General features: G+C 47.6%; 1 protein-coding gene across 1 annotated transcript in view; it reads right to left on the bottom strand.

The window, feature by feature from the left end:
* Window positions 1–224: 224 nt before the first annotated feature.
* CDCP1 (CUB domain containing protein 1) overlaps window positions 225–20,219 on the bottom strand; it is a 54,628-nt gene continuing 34,633 nt past the window's right edge. Inside the window, exons 5-9 of the mRNA XM_024765251.1 lie at window positions 10,519–10,740; window positions 9,098–9,481; window positions 7,342–7,707; window positions 5,214–5,301; window positions 225–2,595 (exon numbers count right to left, since the gene is read on the bottom strand). Coding sequence (XP_024621019.1) covers window positions 2,163–2,595; window positions 5,214–5,301; window positions 7,342–7,707; window positions 9,098–9,481; window positions 10,519–10,740 — 1,493 coding nt within the window. The 3' untranslated portion in view covers window positions 225–2,162. The remainder of the gene's footprint in view (window positions 2,596–5,213; window positions 5,302–7,341; window positions 7,708–9,097; window positions 9,482–10,518; window positions 10,741–20,219) is intronic.

Here is a 20,219-nt window from a genome sequence, read left to right on the forward strand (position 1 = left end):
CTAGTTACGGCGAGCGGGGGCTACTCTTTGTTATGGTGAGCGGGCGTCTCATTGCAATGGCTTCTCTTGTTGCGGAGCACGGGCTCTAGGGCGCGTAGGCTTCAGTAGTTGTGGCATGCGGGTTCAGCAGTTGTGGCTCGTGGGCTCTAGAGTGCAGGCTCAGTAGTTGTGGCGCTCGGGCTTAGTTGCTCTGTGGCATGTGGGATCCTCCTGGACCAGGGTTTGAACCCATGTACCCTGTATTGGCAGGCGGATTCTTTAACCACTGCGCCACCAGGGAAGCCCTACATCTACTTTTTAAAGGAGGTTTTGCCACAGAAGTATCGACCTGGGACTGTACTGACAAGCCATAACACAATCCTTCTCCTCCCAGATGAGAACAGGGGCCACAAAGGCAAATGCCCACAGGAGCTAGGCTGGTAATTAGTATAAATGAAGGATGTGGGCTGTGTGTAAAAGAAACTTTCCTGAAGCACCCATCAGCCTTAAGAATTGTCTTCTTATTTCACATGAGATATGAGTCTTGAACTTTCCATTTCATTATGAGAAGCAACTCTGCAGGGTGTTGACCAATAGCAGCAGACCCTCAGCCTCAGTGTGTGAGGTGGCAGGGTTGGTGGGCCCTGTGGTGAACTGGTGAACCAGATGCCGCATCTAAAGATGAGCTGCGTTTCAACTCCAGCTGGTTGTTGCTCGGTGAGAATGTGAGCCGCAGCATGGCCAGACCTTCTGATCCGGAATTTTATGTAAACATTTTATAATTTTAAATGTTGGTGACTAACTCTTTAAAAAGATGCGCAGGCTAAAAAAAACACACCTGTAGGCTGGATCATTCTCCAGTCTCTCCTGCAGGGGCAGGAAAGGTGTGGTAGGCAGAATAATGGTCCATGTCCTAATCCCCAGCACCTGTGGATATGTTACCTTACAGGGCAGAAGGGACTTTTCAGTGTAATTAAAGATCTTGAGATGGGGAGATAATTCTGGATTATCCGGCCGGGCTTTATAAGTGAAAGGTCCTTGTCAGTAAAAGAGGGAAGCAAGAGCGTCACACTGCCACCATCTGACACAAGGAATGTGAGCAGCCTCTACAAACTGGAAAAGGCAAGGAGATGGATTCTCCCCTACAGACTCCAGAAGGAGCACAGCTCTGCTGACACATGGGTTTTAGCTCAGTGAAACCCATTTTGTGCTTCTGATCTCCAGAGCCCTGAGATAGGAAATTTGCGTTCTTTTAAGCCACCGTGCTTGTGGTAATTTGTTGCAGTAGCATTAGGAAACTAATACAGGCGGCCACCCTTTGGTGTATCCTTCAATGTTTTTAGAGGATGAAAATACTCTCTAAATTTCTATTTAGATGCTGAAGTATTGCTGCAGCTGGGAGAGCCACACATGGCAATTCCATGAAATTTCTCTTACTTCTAGGTCAAAGGAAAATGGGACTCAAGATGGATTTCTGTGGTAGGATAACCACACGCAGAGCAAGAGAACCAGCAAGTCTCTTATCAAAGCAGATGTGCGTCAGTACCCTCAAACACGCACACCCTTTTCTGGCTGGACAGACTGCAAATTATTCCCACCTCCCAGGGGACAAGCACATGTTTATCTAGTGGTCAGCAGAAGTCAAAACCCAGCCATCTAACCAGTTAGCGTGAGCTGTCACTACGTCAGGTGAAAAGAGCTGCATGGCTATACATTTGACTTCTTAAATACACAGGACCACCAAATAAATATAATAAAGCATACTGACATTTCCACCCAGGGGACCCCAGTGAGAGCACGGGTCTCCGTGGGCTCCTAGGGGTTGGCACTGTCAACCTGAAGAAGTCTAAATCCAAATCCAAATCCAAATCCAAATCCAAATCCAGGGCTCACTGCATCCCTGTCCTGCGTGATTCAGCCTCTCCCCTCTCATTATGGACTGGTTACAACCCAACCTGAGTTTAGAAGGACTTTCACTGTGATGATTGTATCCAGATCACAATTCATCATTTTCAATGTCTCAGCACTGGAATGAGTCCACTTGGAAATCAGAAGTTGGTGGCATCCAGAAAAACCTCCTGCTATCCTTCCACAGAATTCCTCTTCTTCAGGATTTCTGGGTGGGAACCCTAAAGGGCATCTCAGTGCCCTGCTTTATGTCAAGTCTTAGGGGTGGGTCCAAGTTATTCCCCAGGCTCCATGCTCTCGTAGGTTTCTAGCAAGGGAGGGTCTGTGTTCCCATTGCTTATATTCCTGTCGTTGGGGTAGGAGAAGGTGTACGGTTCGCTCTCAGACTCAGAAAGGAAGCCAGAGGATGGCTCATCTTTGGTCAACTTTGCAGTTGGAGCCCTGGAGCATATGCGGGGTGGGGAGGGAGGGCAGTCCCCTGTGGGGCCCTGGAAGGGCCGGTAGGTGTCCACCTTTGGCTGGAGGAAGGACCCTTTGGAATCCTGCAGGAGATGCCCATACACCATGGTGTCATCGATTTCGGCATACACGTGGGATTCGTTGTCCTTCCGTCTTTTCTGAAACGTTTTTGGCTGCATCGGCACCTGGGTATTGACGTTACCATTGTAGATACCTACAGCTGGGCCCTTGTTGATCTTCTTTTTCCTACTGAGGAAGGGAACAAGACAGGAGTCAGAGAAAACGATCTTAGAGGCTCACCAACTGTACATCCCTACTGGAATGAAGGTCATTCAGGGTTCTGACTGGGTCTCCCCCAAGTCCCTCAAATAGCTTAGCGTTTGAAACTGAAACTGCTGTCCTCAGCGAACAGTTAGAAAGGGACCAGCTTCTGTCTCCAGTTTTTAAGGTGGAAACAGGAGCAGAGAGTGGTTTAGAGAGGGCACTGTTAACACCCTCTGTGCCTGAGTTTGCTTTGATACCTGCGTGGTATCCAAAGGTAGAGACATCTGACAACCTCTCTTTCCTAGCAGAGACAGGTGGTGTCCCAAACCAACCACATCAAGCACGGGTGTACCTAGGCCAACCTTCTATGACTCTCTGAGTTCTTTCCTGTAGCTAATGCTTCATCTCAGTTTTGCATGAGCACAAACTACGACCATCTGGTTTCTAAATGATAGCATACGACACTCAGGAAGGTTGTATCTTAGTTTTTAGCTGGAGTTGGGGACAGTAGGACTCAGCATCAGTAGAGGGATCCAGTCCCTTCAGCAGTAACCTCCAAAAGAGGAAAGAGCTACAAAGAAGACAGAAGTCAGGCTGGGGTGCCCGGGTTCCTCCCTAACGCCATTAATGCTTGGTTTGTAATGTTCTTTGGTATTGGACATGGATGGGCATTTGCACTCCCTGCCTCGGAAAACAAAGCCTCGCCCTCCATCTCCACCAGTGAAAAGCAGGGGATGCTGACTTTTTAGCTGACCAGAGATTCAAATGGAGGACAGTAGCTCAATTAGCATAATGGACCACATAATGCATGGCTGGCGGTTCACTAATTGTGAACCTGTACTTTTCTGAGATAAAAATAAATCTAGCACATGTAGCTTGTAACACTGGGTTCCCTGGCCAGGATGACAGGCTGCAAGGCCTCCAGCCTGAAGCCTTTTAGCAATGCTCCGCCCATGTGCTCCTACAGCACACCTTGCTTGTCCCCACCAAGCTCTTCTCACACTGTCCTGACACCGCCTCCTTATTTGCCTGCTTCTTTAGTCCCTCTGCCCCCAGAGACGGCAGGAGAAAAGACTGTGTCTTGTGTATCCCCAGCACCTCTCCTGGTTCCTAGGGCCTAGGAGACCCTCAGGAAATACATGCTTAATGACCAAGTTCAACGGCACTGTCTGCCCTCCTTCTCATGGCAGGAACCCGTCCTCCCTCCCAACCCAACTTGGGGACAGACAAGCCTTATGCAAACCTGCCAGCCAGTGGCCTCCCCCACAGCAAGGCAGGAGCTGGTAATTCCCAGGCCGGGACTGGGGCACTTTAGGGATGGAGGCAAGTGCTGGCCCCTCCCCTCGTCCAATTCCCTCCTGATGAGGAACCTGGGGCCCAGTGTTAATGCCATGCTTTCCCATCTGGGTGGAACATACTGTGCACCCCAGACAGGAAAGTTTCCTGAGAGGAGTGATACAATGATGTTTCTTTAAAAGAAGTCCTTTTCCCTCATGCCAGATGTGTGCAATCACATTTCACAGAGAAGACGCCTCCCCCTGAACCTGCCAACCCACCCTCATCAGTAGAGACATTTCTGATCAGCAATTTCAATTGTTTGCTCATGGCCCCAGTTAATAAAAAAAATTTTTTTTTTTTTTTAGTTTTTTTGCTAAGGGAAATAGCTTCCCCCCGCCCCCATGGCTTTAGTTAGAAATAGGAGCAGAACTGATGAAATCTGGCAGCAGCACGTACTCTGTCTAAAAAGGTCAGCACTTTCCTCTCATAAAACAGAAGCTGTTATCCTGAGGGGGTGGAAGGTGAGACTGAGTCAGTTAACTGGGTCTTCCTTCCTCTTGCCCACAGGGCTGGCTTTTTGATGCTTGTCTGGAGGCCAATAAACAAGCATAAAACAGACAGTTTGTTTAAGAAACTGGAGGAGAACAAGCTGGGCAGCGTGAGTGGTTTTCCTCAAGGTGACAGGGGGAGCGGGTTCACAGGCCTGGTCTGGCAGGGTCTACGGGAGCGTTTTCCTGCCAAGATCACCCGTGTGAGGACCACGGTCTAATGAGCAGACAGTAAATGATTCACAGGGGACTTATGCTGAGGCAGCTGCTTAAAACTGCAGGCTAAAATGTCACCGCATGTGTATTTTTTTCCTACTAGGTAGGGGATTTTTTCCCCCTCCAAGCATAATTCACATCCAGCAATATTATTTATTTTCCACTTCTCCTTTTTTTGGCAACGCCAGGTGGCTTGCAGGATCTTAGTTCCCCAAACAGGGATCCAACCCGCACCCTCGGCAGTGAAAGGTTGGAGTCCTAATTGCTGGACTGCCAGGGAATTCACCCCCTGCAATATTTATTTTTTTGGCCGCACTGCATAGCACGTGGGACCTTAGTTCCCCGACCAGGGATTGAACCGGCGCCCCCTGCACTGGAAGCACGGAGTCTTAACCCCTGGACCGCTAGGGAAGTACCCGCCCTGGCAATATTATTTAACATTGACCTTTGCGGGGGAAAATGGAAAGCAAGGAAAAAAGTCAATAATTAATGACAGCTCTGGTCTGTGTGATGTAAGGAGGTGTCAGCTCAGGTGAAGACAGTTCGAGAAATTCCACCTACTTCTTTTTCACAAAGCAAATGATGAGTCCGAGGGCAAACAGCAGTAAGGCGCCACCTCCCACCACCGCGAGGATGATGACAGTCAGGTCTGTGAACAGAGACACAAGGGAGGAGAATGGGGAGACACTTGGTGTCAGGCTGGTGATGAGCTCCAGTAGACAGTCTTCAAAGATGGCTACCATCCATTCCTTCCCTCCTCGTACGCACATGCTGCTCCTCACTTTAAGGGGAATCTGTTTCCTTTCCTCTTGAATATGGGCTGTGCTGGTGTGGACCTAACCTTTTAGAAACCTGGCAGCTTCCTGTGCTTCCTGAGGAAAAGCCAGCCACCATGTAAGAAGTCTGACTATGCTGAGACCATGCTGTGAGGAAGCCCAAGTAGCCATGTGGAGACTCCACGAGGAAGACAAACCAAGGCTCCCAGCCTTGAAAGTGAGCAATGGTGAACCATCCCAGCCCCCCTCTAGCTATTCAAGGCATCTGGCTGAGGCCCCTCATATCTTAGAGCAGAGATGAGCCACCTGCTGTGCTCCATCCAAATTCCTGACCCATGGAATTGTGAGCAAAAAAAAAATGGTTATTGTCTAAGCCACTAAATCTTGGAATAGTTTGTTATGCAGTGAAAGATAACTAAAACAAACTGGGGGACCTACCAGATCTATTCCAAAGGCTACTCCTGGCCTATCCCAGCTGTGCTCCCCTGATCGCCACAGCCCATGTTGGAGGAGAGAAGAGCAGGGGGTGTAGAAGAAAGCAGGGAGTCAAAAGTCAGAGGTGAAGGAGTTAAGGAGAGGGTTGTTTCATGTGTGCTGTCCTTCTCCTACAGTTGTACAAAGGAAAAAGGAAATATATCAGAGAGAGAGCCCTGCACCAAACCAGGATTTAGGATTTCTGGCTTGTTCAATAAGAAAACAAAAGGTGAGACCGTGAGAAAATAGGACTAGAAATAAGTGACAGAAAATGAATGTAAGAGAGGAAGAAAACTCAGGAGCTAATCTGAGAGTGTGGGCGAGCTTTTCACTTGTGGCTTCTGGTCGCTGTTGGTTCTCTTGCTGCTAACCACCTGTGTGGCCTTGGGTGGACACACAGTCTATCCGACCACCCAGAAGGGAAGGGGCTGGGGAAAAAAACCTCCGTGGTTCCAACACTCTGTGGTGCTCTGTGACTATCTTGGAATCAAGGGCTAACACGGCCCCACCAGAGATTGCCTGAAACTCTTCAGTGGATACTACCACTTTGGGCATAAAGGCAAAATCCTCATCATGGCTCTGAGGCCCACGACTGAGGGCATTCAAGGATTCTAATGTTTCACTGGACTAAATAAAAAATGCCAGCATCATGTATCTGTGTCACACTTTCCAGGTCCTCACAGTTTTAATCACCAACACTGAATCCCCAGTGATAATTTTATGGGGTAGTTACAATCATCTATTCTCTGCAGAGGAAGATCAGAGGAGTAAAGAGACTTCCCCTATGTCAGAAAGAGGTTAATAGTAGATTGACTACCAAAATGCCCTAATTCTTCCCCTGCCCTGACCCATGTCCTTTATTTACTGTGTGATCCTGCAGCTCCTCCCATCAAGAGATGGAGTCTACCTGTCCACCCCTTGAATCTGGGCTGACCAAACCAATGCTGTCAAAGGGACAGGGTATGAGTTCCTAACCTAAGCGTCAGGACACCTTGCATGCTTTCCCCCAGCCTCTCTTGGATCTCTCTGCCTCTGCCATGAGAACAGGCCCCAGTTTGGAGGATAAGAGACCATGCTGAGGAGAGCCAAGGAATCCCAGTTATCACGGCTGATCTTGGCTGGGCTCCAGGCATGTGAGAGTGCCCGGCCAAGACTGACAAAGTCCTCTAACCAACCTGCAGCTGCCCACAGGTGCTTGAGTGAATGAACCCTGACAAGCCCAGCTCAGAACTGCCCAGCCAACATGTGAGCAATAACAAATGGCTATTTTTAAGCCACTGAGTTCTGGGGTGGTTTGTTATACAGTATTATTGACACAATAGCTGACTGATACATGGACAGCCAGGACTCAAATCCATGCTTTCTGACTTGCCTTCCGGTCTTGCTCCTGATCCCTCAGCTACCAACTGCTATCCACCACCACCCCCGAAAGACCTTACCCATGGTCCTTGGGGTAAGCGAGACCCAGAAAAGCAGGTCCAGCTGCTTCTTGCTCATGGGGCTGCAGTTGGAGATGTTGACCCAGAAGCTGTGATAGCGGAAGCTTGGCTTGGGCAGCACCTCCTCCTCCAGGCTGAAGATCTCCTCGGTGTGGGCCCGCTGCTCCTGGATGATCATGAACGCACGCCCTGTCTGGCAGACCACGCCCGTCCGCTCTTTGAGGAAGGTCAGGCAGGCCACCTGGTCTTGGGGCACGCTGATGTTCCAGGACACGGAGGTGAGGGATGGTAGGCCCTTGTCCCAGTTAGGGGTCCTCAGGTAGACCTTGCTTTTCGTGTCTAGGGTCACTGTGAAAACACCTTCCTCTGCAGGAAAAGGAAGAGAATCCACTCAGATGTTGTTTCACTCAATCAGGATGGAGAGAATAGGAGGGTGGAGGAGATGATGCTATACTGTCCAGACTACAGAGCTTCCTGCCATGATGGAGAGACTCTGGATCTGCACTGGCTAAGAGAGTAGCCACAGCCGCATGTGTCTGTTGAAGACTTGGAACGTGCTTGGTGTGACTGAAGACCTGAATTTTTAATTTTGTTTACTATTAATTTAAATTTAAATTGCCACGTGTGGCCAGTGGCTACCATATTGGTCAGCAAAGGAATAGAGTCTCAGATTGGGTTCTCGGGCCTTTTGAAAAAACCAACCAAACAACCAACCAAACAAACAAACACAAAACAGGCCAGTTTGCCAAACTGGTGGTTGTCTCAGCTTCCTTTCAGAAATGCCCTCAATGGAGCTAACATCTATCCAACGCCCTGCTCCATGGTGGGACTGGTGTACACTGATTTCTATTTTGGAGATTTAGAAAACTTCAGGTTCTGGGAAGAATTCTTTCTGGTTGCAAAGTTGAAAGGGTCTCTGACATGTCAACTAATCCACTCCTTATCTTCAGGTGAGATAAAAGCCCAACACTCCACACTGAGGATGGTGTGTCTTATTTTCAAAGACTCCCCAGAAGGAGTTTCTCTGGTAACCTTGGAGATACCAGGCAACTTGGAATGACCTTAATCTTACGGCCAGATTCATTTCCCTCCCACTCATGCCTCTGAGAACAAAATTACAGGGTAAACCTTGAATTAAGGTCTTGGTCAATTTAAAAATGAACTTAGCAACTTGTAGTGGTGACTGTGAATTTTAAAATCAACAATGTGGAGTTCACCGTTGTGACCAATTTAAACCTCACTTGCTGCCTGAGAAGATCATACATTAGCCTCCCAGGAGGGGTCTGCTCCCCCATGCAGGAGAACGCTCTAGAGATTCATCTCTCTCCCAGTATTCCTTCCTCTGTGCCCTCCGAACTGCGTTCTGAATTGTCAAAGCAGAATCATAAAAATATCTGCATAAGGATTTGTATGTTACCACTTCAAGAATCCAGGACTTGGGAATATTTGGTTAGTTCTCATTTATGCCCTGCCTGCTTCCCAAAAAGCCTCGAACCTGATTATTTGTTCTGCTGCCTACCAACCATCACCTCCCACTGTCAGACAGTCTTATTTCTAACTCCTGGAATTTTCCACACTAGGTTAATGGTAAAGTCAGGATTAGGACTCATCATCTTGTATAAGGAACAGCCCACTCAGCTATCCCTTCTCTTCAAATTGACAATTGAGACGATCAGAAAACCAAAATAAGTTAAGTGTCCCCATAAGAAAGGCTAAGAGGGCATCGAGATGGGGAGAGAGTGAAAGACCACCTTACCTTTAAAGTGGGGGACAAAGGACACGGTCAGGCTCTGCCTGGAGGCCTCTTGCTGGAAGCTGGGGGCAGAGGTACGGAGGGTCACTGAGACGTTCTGCTTCACCTGAATCTGCTCGATGGAGCCTCCAGAGCAGAAGGAGCCGAAGTAAAGGTCCTGGCCGGGAACGGCACTGGCCACGAGGTAGCTGAAGCTGGTGTTGCAAACCCTCTCGTGAGTGTGCTGCTGCAGCTTCTGGGCAGGCACCAGTGCCAGGCTGATGCTGTCTTTGGGCACCAGCAGCTTCCAGGAGAAGTCGTGCAGCTGCACAGGCAGCTGGAGGATGTACCACGGCACCTGGAGCGAGTAGGACTTCTTCCTGTGGCAGTACTGGTGGTCCAGGCAGCCTACGAAAGAGGGGTTCGTGGTACCCAGGCTGGGAGGAAACCGGAAGTGCATCCTCTCCAGCTCTCAAGTCAGCCCAAGGCTTTCTCGCTTTTCCCTTTGGTCTCTCCTCTCCTGCTCTGTCCTGCGCTCCTGCCTCCTTGACGCCCGTTTCCTAGCTTCCCTCCTGCTCTTGCATTCTTACTCTCCACTAAACTGGCAGAACAACTTCTGGGGAGTATTCAGGGTTGAAATTTTCTCTTCTTGTTTGCTCAAGTTCTCAACTAAGACAACCTGTGTCTTAGATGCTAAGTGCCACGTGGGCAGGGTACAGGTTTTTCCTTTCACCCAGCCCTGCTGCCCAGTGTCCCTGCCTGTGGGGAGGCAGTTCGCCTAGTGGTTAGAGCTGGGAGCAGAGTTGGGGAGATCTCAGCTGGCGTTTCAGCTCTGCCGCTTCCTAACGGGGTGGCCTCGGACTGGCTGCTTTGCCTCTCGCGGCTTTAGCTACTGCCTCAGTGGAGACCCTAAGAGCATCCACATCAGAGATGATGGTGGCCCAGCAAGGAGGTGACTATTGGTTATGCTGCCCTCCACTGATTGAACATTTCTATGTGACTAGCACATGTCGGGCATGGCTAGTAGCTAAAGGGATAAAAAATGGAAGAAGCCAAAGTTTTTGAGCTCAAGACTTGGTCTCATGCAACAGAAGACAAATGAGCAGTGAGCGTGGAAGCAGGGGGCATGCGCATGGGGGAGGCTGGGGAAGGCTACGAGGATTTCACAGGAGGGAGACTGGAGGCTGGACAGAGGAGACGTGAGCATGGACACGGGGGATGCCACTTGCTTCTGAAAGATGCATGTTCCCACGGAGGCTGCTGGTCTCAAAGTGGGTGTGTCTCCACCTCGCTCTGTGCTTCTTGGTTGCCCTTGCTCACCCTCACTGCCGGGGGCATTTCTGATCATACTGTTTACAAACCACCCAGTGGACCCCACTAAGACAGGGCGAGGGGGGAGAACTCCCACAGCCCGGGAGGAGCACACTGAAGGGGCAGGGGCGTACTTATGGTTTTCTCGGCGTTGATCCACAGCCGTGTCAGATCATCACAAAGGAAGGAGATCTTGTGTTTGGAGCCAGCTGTCAGGGTGAGGTTGGTGCTGCAGGTCCGAGAGTCCAGACACACGAAGCAGCCGGGGACAAATTTGCGGCTCAGTTTGCTGGGCCGTTGCTCGATGGTCAGCGACGTGGCTTGCTCGTTACTCAAGTCAACCACGTAGGTTTTATCTGGAACCACAAAGAGAAAACAGGCATGAAGAATGGATCAGGATGAGCCCCGTGAGATGGCAAAAATGAGCACAAAATCTCTCATGGCTGGGGGACGTTGGGAAATTTTTTTATTATTAAGAAAACATTACGATAGCTTGAAACAAAATTTAAAAAGAAAGTCAGGGCTTTCCTGGTGGCGCAGTGGTTGAGAGTCCGCCTGCCAATGCAGGGTACGCGGGTTCATGCCCCGGTCCAGGAAGATCCCACATGCCGCGGAGTGGCTGGGCCCGTGAGCCATGGCCGCTGGGCCTGCGCGTCCAGAGCCTGTGCTCCGCAGCAGGAGAGGCCGCAACAGTGAGAGGCCCGCACAAGTCAACCACGTAGGTTTTATCTGGAACCACAAAGAGAAAACAGGCATGAAGAATGGATCAGGATGAGCCCCGTGAGATGGCAAAAATGAGCGCAAAATCTCTCATGGCTGGGGGACGTTGGGAAATTTTTTTATTATTAAGAAAACATTACGATAGCTTGAAACAAAATTTAAAAAGAAAGTCAGTGGACTGCATTTTGTCCATCCTTATGTAACTGCTTTCATTTCTTCAAACTCATTTTAGTCCTTGTGCGTATGCATGCATATTTGCGCCTATTTAACAGTATGGTGTATATAAAATTTTATACTCAGATTTTACTTCATTATTTTGTGCAGATACACTTATTTTACCATATAGTTTTCATATTCACTAAGCTTTTAAAATATTCATTAATCTTAGTCATCTAAGGGAGATTTAGCATCACCTATTTAAATATTCTCCCTCTATGAAGAGTAATTAACAACAGCTGGTATTAGTGCAGGGATACAAGATTCACAGACAGGATGGAACCATAGCTATTATACTTTAATCTCTAATAAATGCTCCATTTCAAATAAATGACAAAAAGATGAAGTATTCCACAGGCTGGGCCAGGAGAATGGTCTCTCCCATTAGTAAAAGAATAAAATTACACTAGTACTTCAAAGCAGTCACCAAAATAAAAACAAAGAGAATATCTTTATAAATGTGGAATAAACACAAAGTATAAAAGCAAAAAAATAAATAAAGATTAAAATATCTTTGACTTAGGTACCATAAATAATGTTTAAAGGACAAGGGACACACTGGGAGAAAATATTTTCTACAAAGAATGATGGAGAAGTTCACAGTAAAGGAAATATAAATGTCCAAGTAGCCAAAATATGAAGTGTTGTTAATATCACTTGTAATACTACTTATAATCAGAGAAAAGCAAATTAAAAGAAAGTGTATGGTATAAAAATAAAAACCCTACACCCCTATAACCCAGCAGTGTGACATGCGTATGTATGCCCTCAGGTGTATGTCAGTGCTGTGACAGTGACTGGAGTAATACTGGAATAGTTAAACAGACCATGAAACTTTCACCAATGGAATATTACGCAGCAGTTAAAAAGAACGAGGGAGATCTAAATATACTGATATAAGAATCTCCAAGATATAGTATTAGGTAAAACAGCAAGTTGTAGAACCATATTTAGACTATGACACCATGTGATTATAAAGTCTCTATGTAAAATGAAATAGCGATTTCTACATGTACATACTTATGTATGTATGTGCTTAATATTTAAGTGAAGAGAAAAAAGATTTGGAGAGAAATATAACAAACCCATAATTGTGGTTACCCTAGGAGGGGGGCCTGGAAGTAGGGACAATACAGATGGTCAGAGGGGATTTTAGCTTTGTCTGTGATGTTTGAATTTTTAGTTAGAAAGTATGTATGTATTTCTTATATAATTTGGAAAAACTGCCCAATTATTGTTTTTTTAGGTCACTTCTATGATTGCGCCACTAGAAGTAAAAGATTCTAATAAGCACACGTGCATGTTTAGTTTTTATCTGTTTCCTCAGGATAAAATCCCAGAACTGATTGTTAGGTGACAGAATAGGAATATTTTTTCAACTATTTAGAATGGATTACCAGACTACTTTATAAAAGAGTCATTTCACTTTATAATGTCATCCCCAGAAGGCTCTACACTATGAACCCCTGGAAATCACTTTTTACTGAGTTGCTTTTTAATTTCATTCGTTCTGCTTTTACAGAAGCCATCAAGTTAGGAAGATGCCTATGCAAGGTGGTGCTGCCTTTGCAAGTCATGGGTGTTGCTGATGTGTCTACCAGGTATCTTAGCCTCTCTGCCTGCAGCTCCAGTGAATAAATAAGTCCCGTGCCAGTTGGGAAAGCTCTGTTTCCCAAGAGAGTCTGCTAGGCTTCCGCCTTCCTGGTAACAGAAACCATATACTTAATAGAATTGTTCCTTTTGAACTGGCTGCCAGGGATCTCAGTGTCAAATTAGGAGCAAAATTAGGGAAATGTCTTATGGTTGTCATATCTGCTGACTCCTCTCTTTAGCTCTTATTGCTTATGTCTAGGTAAATTTTACTGTAAGTTCTAATAGTGCTTTAATCAGAGAGATGACATACCCAGAGCTGGAGTATATATGCTAATGTTGTTAACTTAAATATGATTTGATTTAGAAAATGGTTAGCTTTTCAATCTCCTAGCCCCACATTCAGCTCATATCTTACTGTCCTTTACAATTTATCTTCGTTGGGCTTCCCTGGTGGCGCAGGGGTTGAGAGTCCGCCTGCCGATGCAGGGGACACGGGTTCGTGCCCCGGTCCGGGAAGATCCCACATGCCGCGGAGCGGCTGGGCCCATGAGCCGTGGCCGTTGAGCCTGCGCGTCTGGAGCCTGTGCTCCACAACGGGAGAGGCTATAGCAGTGAGAGGACCACATATCGCCAAAAAAAAAAATTATCTTCGTTGTTACCTCTGGGAAACCCTCCCTACCCCTACCCTGGCTGTGTTAGGAGCCCTTTTGCTTCTGAAACCCCACTCACCCTTATCGAGGTCCAATCACAGGTTGCAGGAGGCTCCCTACGCCCTCCCTCTTTCCTAATTTGTACAGTATCAAAGTAGTGCACGCAGAGAATTTAAAGCAGGGTTTCTCTGGCTTGGCACTATTGACATTTGGGGCAGGGTAATTCTTCGTTGTGGGGCTGTCCTGTGCACTGTAAGATGTTTAGCAGCATCCCTAGCCTCCACCCACTAGATGCCAGTAGCACCCCTATGGCCCTCCATTATAACAACCAGAAATGTCTTCAGACATCGTCACATGTCCCTTGGGGGGCAAATTGCTCCTGGCTGAGAACCACTGGTTTAACAAATCAAATAGTTTTCTAAGGTTTGTTATGAAAACAAACCTCCCTCCCCACTGTGACCACTCCCCAGAATAACAACTTTCAACTCTTTTAGCAGGTTCTCTTTACATCCACAGCACCCAACAACATGCTTCTATTGCTGCTTCTAGATATTTCTGTTTCACGGTTTTTTTTAAAATTAATTAATTAATTAATTTATTTTTGGCTGCGTTGTGTCATCATTGCTGCGCACGGGCTTTCTCTAGTTGTGGTGAGCGGGGGCTACTCTTCGTTGCGGTGCGCAGGCTTCCCACCGCAGTGGCTTCTCTTGTTGTGGAGCTCGGGCTCTAGGCACGCAGGCTCAGTAGTTGTGGCTCGTGGGCTCTAGAGTGCAGGCTCAGTGGTTGTGGTGCACGGGCTCAGTTGCTCCACAGCATGTGGGATCTTCCTGCACCAGGGCTCGAACCTGTGTCCCCTGCATTGGCTTGATTTCTTAACCACTGCGCCACCAGGGGAGCCTGTTTCAGGTATTATTTGTTGGTTTCCCACAAAAGAAGATGAGGATTTCCTCTCCTTCACCCACACTCATGTCCCCCTGCCCACACACCACACCTCGTATACAACATACACACACCCACAGTACACATGCCCAGCAAACATCCAAACCGTACACTTGCTATCCACCCATCTTCCCAATCTGTACCATCATATTTTTAATGTTAGATCATTATTCTGTGTTGACATTATCATGCCTATGTAAACAATAGTAACACAGTGTTTACACAGTTACGTTATTTCCATGCTATTGATTCTCTTTCTTGCACAAGATTTTATTTCCCTAGAATTAGTTATTGCCATTTAAATCATTTCCTTAGTTTCTATGTACTTATCAGTAATTTGACACCCAAACTCTCCCCCACTTGTATAAATCTCCTTTCAATACCTATGAGAACATTAGGTATATCATCAAGTTATCTTTCTGAAAAGTCTCTCCAGAGCCTTCTCAACTGCTCACATCTAAAGGGGCCCAGGTATGGTCTTGGGTCCCCTTGTACCATCATCCTAAGATTCCCTTTGCCTCTCTCTTGAAAGAAAAAAATTTTTGGCCGCACCTCGAGTCTTGCAGGATCTTACTTCCCCGACCAGGGACTGAACCCAGGCCAAGGGAGTGAATGCCAAATCCTAACCACTAGGCCACCAGGGAACTCCTGAGATTTCTTACTTATCCATGGGGATAAGTCAGAGGCCACAATGTGTCAACTCTTCCAGGACAAATTAAAGACTCACAGAGGGGCTTTCCTGGTGGCGCAGTGGTTAAGAATCCTCCTGCCAATGCAGGGGACATGGGTTTGATCCCTGGTCCGGGAAAATCCCACATGCCGCGGAGCAACTACGCCCACGAGCCACAACTACTGAGCTCACGCACCACAACTACTGAAGCCCGCGCGCCCTAGGGCCCATGCTCCGCAACAAGAAAAGCCACTGTAGTGAGAAGCCCGTGCACTGCAATGAAGAGTAGCCCCCCTTGCCGCAACTAGAGAAAGCCTGCATGCAGCAATGAAGACCCAACACAGCCAAAAATAAGTAAATAAAGACTCACAGAGCAGGAGTTACCCAAGAAAAAACAAAAACAACGCCAACATTTAGTTAAGGGCTCCAGGTTGCTTCTGGGGGGTTATAAAAGCTGAAAAAGAAGCAATGCAACTATTTCCACAACCAGCATTTACCCAGATCAGTTACTGAAACTATCTGCTATAACATTCTGGAAACACATCCATCTACCTTATTTGAATCATGTTAACCCAGGAACCTACAGGGATTGAAGATACACTCAGTCTGCTGGTATTTTCAGAGCAAGTAAACGTATCTTCCAGAAGCTAGAAGAGGATGCAAAAGGTAGTAGGCTAGCAGTCTGCTCCCACTACAGGGAGTAACATAGACAGGTAGACTACTATTAACTCATATGATCGTTATCAGCAGGGCCATTTGAACCTTTTAGAAATAATATCAGAAAATGAGAGACAGGCTGTGTGGGACAACAGAAAAGTTCTCTCTCTATGGTGACTATTAGATGAAACTCCAAGAGGACCAAAATTATTTTTTCTATCTCCAGGTAATGGAGTGGTAATAATGCCAGGTATGGCATGGTAGTATTGTACCATCAAAAAAGATGAGAGGGGCTTCCCTGGTGGCGCAGTGGTTGACAGTCTGCCTGCTGATGCAGGGGACACGGGTTCGTGCCCCGGTCTGGGAGGATCCCACATGCATGCGTTATGGAGCACTGAAAAACAAGATGTGCTGGGTGGAGACAAATGTAAATCAAGTTCTCTGACATTGCTGAACTGCACGTTTTGGGCAACGTAAGCCATCCATGCTCACACATCTGGTCACAGCTGGCCAGATCAGCCAGGGCAGCTTGTACATTACTCATCTTAAGACACAGGACACTTGTGCTCAAGCCATGGAAAGATATTCTCTGCAGGAGTCCTCTGGGTCTAGTTTTAGTTAAATTGATATCGTCAGCAAAGTAGAGAGAGAGAGTAGAGAGTAGGGTGGGGGGAGAGACAATCAGGTACAAGGTAACATCTGCCTGCTGCCCACATTCAGAATTTGTTTTTTTTCAGTCTGGGCCCACTGTAGTCAGGTCCTACTGTGCATGCTGAGGGGTCAGGGTGCCTCTGACAGCTGCTTCCACCCTTGCTGAGGCTCTGACTTTGCATGGTTGCTGTGACAGCCACCCTCTTTGGCTTGAGAAACCCTCCCAGCTCTGCCTCCACTCTGTTTTTGATGCTCTTGTCCTTGTCTGCTTCCCCCAGCAGCCAGGCTCCTGGTGCTCCCACTGTGTCCCATCTACCTTGCCCCTTCTGAGGGGCTGTGCCTTTGGGCAGTACATCTGGCTCTCAAGCCACTTTGGACAAGAGGCTGCCTCCTGAGATTAGTGCGACAGTGTTTATGGAGGGCCTGGAATGCGCTGGAAACTGTGCTGAGTGCAGGAAAATAGAGGAATAAGACAAGATGCCTGATTGGGAGTTTAGTGGGACACAGACATTCAGATGGATAAATGAGACATGGTAGTGATGGGGAGGGAGACAACAGAATGAACCACTGAATGGGGGTGGCCGTGGGAAATTGTTTGGAGGAATCCCCTTTTCCCTGCCACGTGCACCACAGGGACTGAACATGGGGAGATGAGGAGGGGTGGCAGGTCAGTTTGGGACACGTCTTTAGAGGGTGTTGAGGAAACACTCCCTTTCTCCAGCCACAATCTTGAGGCCTCCCAGCATGCCCCACCCTGGAAGTGTCAAGAGTGGCACCTTCTCTAGTCTAAGCCTACTCTTAGACACCACTGGCTGGGGATAGTGTTTGCTGACCTAGCAAAACTGAAGGGCGTGGAGCCTCACTGTCCAGGGGTCATTGACATAGAAGAAGGGCAGTCTCCCTGGGTAGGCAATGGGAGGCTCTGCTATGACCAAGGGGACCTGCACACACATGTACAACGACTCACTCCCAGCACCAAAGAAAGGAATGAAAGAAGAGCCCCTGTCAACCCAAGTTCAGAGACAGTGGCAATGTCAAAATGCCTTCTTCATGCTCTGCTTTTTCCTAAAGACTCCCCCGCTAAGCCTCTGAACTTGTCCTTGCTGGGTACAAATCCCCTTCTCAATGCACACCCCTTCTCATGAAGCCTCCGTTCCCACTCAGTCACCATCCTCCTCCCCCAAACCAAAGCCACTCTGGGCTCACCCTGTTGCCTTTCCAGGTGCAAAAGAAAGCCATGAAGGTAAAAAGACCCTTTCAAGGGGGTTTGAGAAAACCTGAGAGTAAGACTCCAACAATATTAGTCTCTTGCCACAGTCTGAATAAGAAAATGAATCAAAATCAGCCAGAGCAGGACCAAGAGACCCAAGAAAAATCCACCACTCCAAGTAACAACTGGTACAGACAGTAACTGCAGAGCAAAGCCAGGGACTCCAGAACTATCTGCTGGTCTCCAATGGCCCAGCTAGCCAACCACAGAGAATGAATCTTTAACAGGGAGGGTTAACACAAAATTGACAGTTTGTGAAAGGCTCCTTCATCCAGGGGATGAGTGTGTGTCTCTGCAAGTTCTCTGCTGATGGGGAGGAAAGAAAGGAAGAGGCAGGTGTGTGACAAGGAATGGAGGTGGGGTCCTTCGAGGTAGAGGACCAGACTGGGTCCTTCAATGTCCAAAGTCAGCCAGACATTGGGAATAAGGACTGGATGAGCAGTGAGCACCTGAGACAAATTCCCCCTTAACACTTTATCTCCTGTGCAAGGAGGAAAAAGGGCTCAGCACTACTGCTGGGGCTGGGGAGAGGGGGCCCAGAGGAGAGGCATGATGTGTATAGGGTGGCAGGGCACCCACCAAAAAGGCACACAAATGATTTGCTTCCAGCCATCTACCTCTTAGTGGTGTGTGTTGTAACCTACCTTATGCTGTAAACAACTAAAGACCCTCCGAAGGGACAAAAACTCGCCGTACAGAAAAATCACCAACCCCAGCCTCCGTAACAGTGTCTGGAGGCCACAAGTCCCACAGAGATTAGGACACCTTCTTGCTAAGTGACTTGGAGTCATGCAGTGGCCTATCCAGGTCAGGGCAGTGGGGATATTTCATTCCCTGTGAGGGAATAAAGGGGAACAGAGAATTTTAAAACAATAATAAATCTGAGTAAATCCAGGCTTGTTTTTATTGTCACTATGCTCTAGGATTTCTAAACAATGTCAGTAATAAACTACTCTCCCTCACCAAAAATTGTTCTTTTCTTTCCGACATTGTTTGTTTTCTTACAGAGAACATAATTTTTAAGCAGCTTTACTGAGCAATAATTGAATTACAGTAATCTGTGCATATCTAAGGTGTATATTTGCCTAGTTTTGAACCTATATACACACCTGTATATACATCAACATAATCAAGATAGTGAATATATTCATCACCCACAGAAATTTCCTTGTGCATCCGCCTCTCTCCTCTCACCACCCCCCAGGGTGTTAGGAGGGGTGTTTTGTGATGACTAAGCCATCCCAGGGCTACCATTGGCTGGAGCAGTGACCTGATGACCAAACAAAGCTGAAGAGTGTGGCTCCTCACTGCCTAGGAGAAGGTATATGTAGGGAGATCAGGAACCCTGGCGCAGACCACTGGGAGGCTTCGGCGTGGCTGAAGTTGCTGGCAAACCCTAGGAGTTTAACACAGCTATGGACCAACCAACCATAAGTACAAAACAAACACAAGCGTGGAACCACCACCCCTAGCACAGAACAACCAACCACAGTTGGGGAACAACCAACTACAAGCACAGAACAACCAACCACAAGCAGGGAATAGCCGACCACAAGCACTGAGGAAAGGACGGAGGGGACGACCCCTGCCAATACAAGTGCAGAGACAGTGCCAAGGTGTGGAAGAGAGCCAAGTGGGTAGAGATGCCCGCCAAAATTTCCTCTGAAACATCCATCATCTGTGCAAGAAAGTACAAGAGAGAAACCAGACCAACAGCATTTGTTACCACCAGCTGATGAAGACAGTGAATGAAAATGACAGAATCGGCTGACACGGAACCGAGGCCCCACCCTGGAGAACTCCGTCCATCCCAGTGATGCACAGCGTATAGGGTCCTGGGCACCTACAACTATCCGCTGCATCCCCAGAGGAGCCTGTGGAGAAATGGCCACCCACGTAGACACCAAATGTTACACCAATAGGGTACCCAGATTGCAATTATTAAAATAAAATCAACAAGATATGAAAAGAAAATAAAAAGAAACTCCTTATGGGAAGTGACCTCCTGCATCCTATAAGTCTCATCTGTCTTCTGGATTACAGGCTAACGTCTAAGGACCAGTGCTGTGTCTTTTTCAACTTTGTATCCCTTCCTTGACCTAGAGCCTTGCAGGATAACATTTAAAGAGCGCTTACTGTCTGCCAGGCACTGCCACCTCATTGCTCCTCACAACACCCCTACGAGGACAGTCCTATTACCTCTACTTGAAGATAAACTGAGTCACACAGGAGTTAAGTGACTTGCCCAGGTTCACACAGTAAGTAGGGGAATCAGGATTTCGAATCCACGCAGGCCAATTCCAGAGTAAGTGCCTTTAACCACTGGGCCATGCTGCCTGCAAAACAAGCTGTCCACACATATTTACAGAACCAGACAAACGTGTGAGTGCACAGGGTTGGCAGCCTTGGGCAATCTCTTGAAACTTAGGGTCCACGTTGGGATTCAGAGGACCAAGATGGAGATGTCCA

Source organism: Neophocaena asiaeorientalis, unplaced genomic scaffold, assembly GCF_003031525.2.
Source record: "Neophocaena asiaeorientalis asiaeorientalis breed wild unplaced genomic scaffold, Neophocaena_asiaeorientalis_V1.1 scaffold409, whole genome shotgun sequence".
In the NCBI taxonomy this organism is placed as follows: domain Eukaryota; kingdom Metazoa; phylum Chordata; class Mammalia; order Artiodactyla; family Phocoenidae; genus Neophocaena; species Neophocaena asiaeorientalis.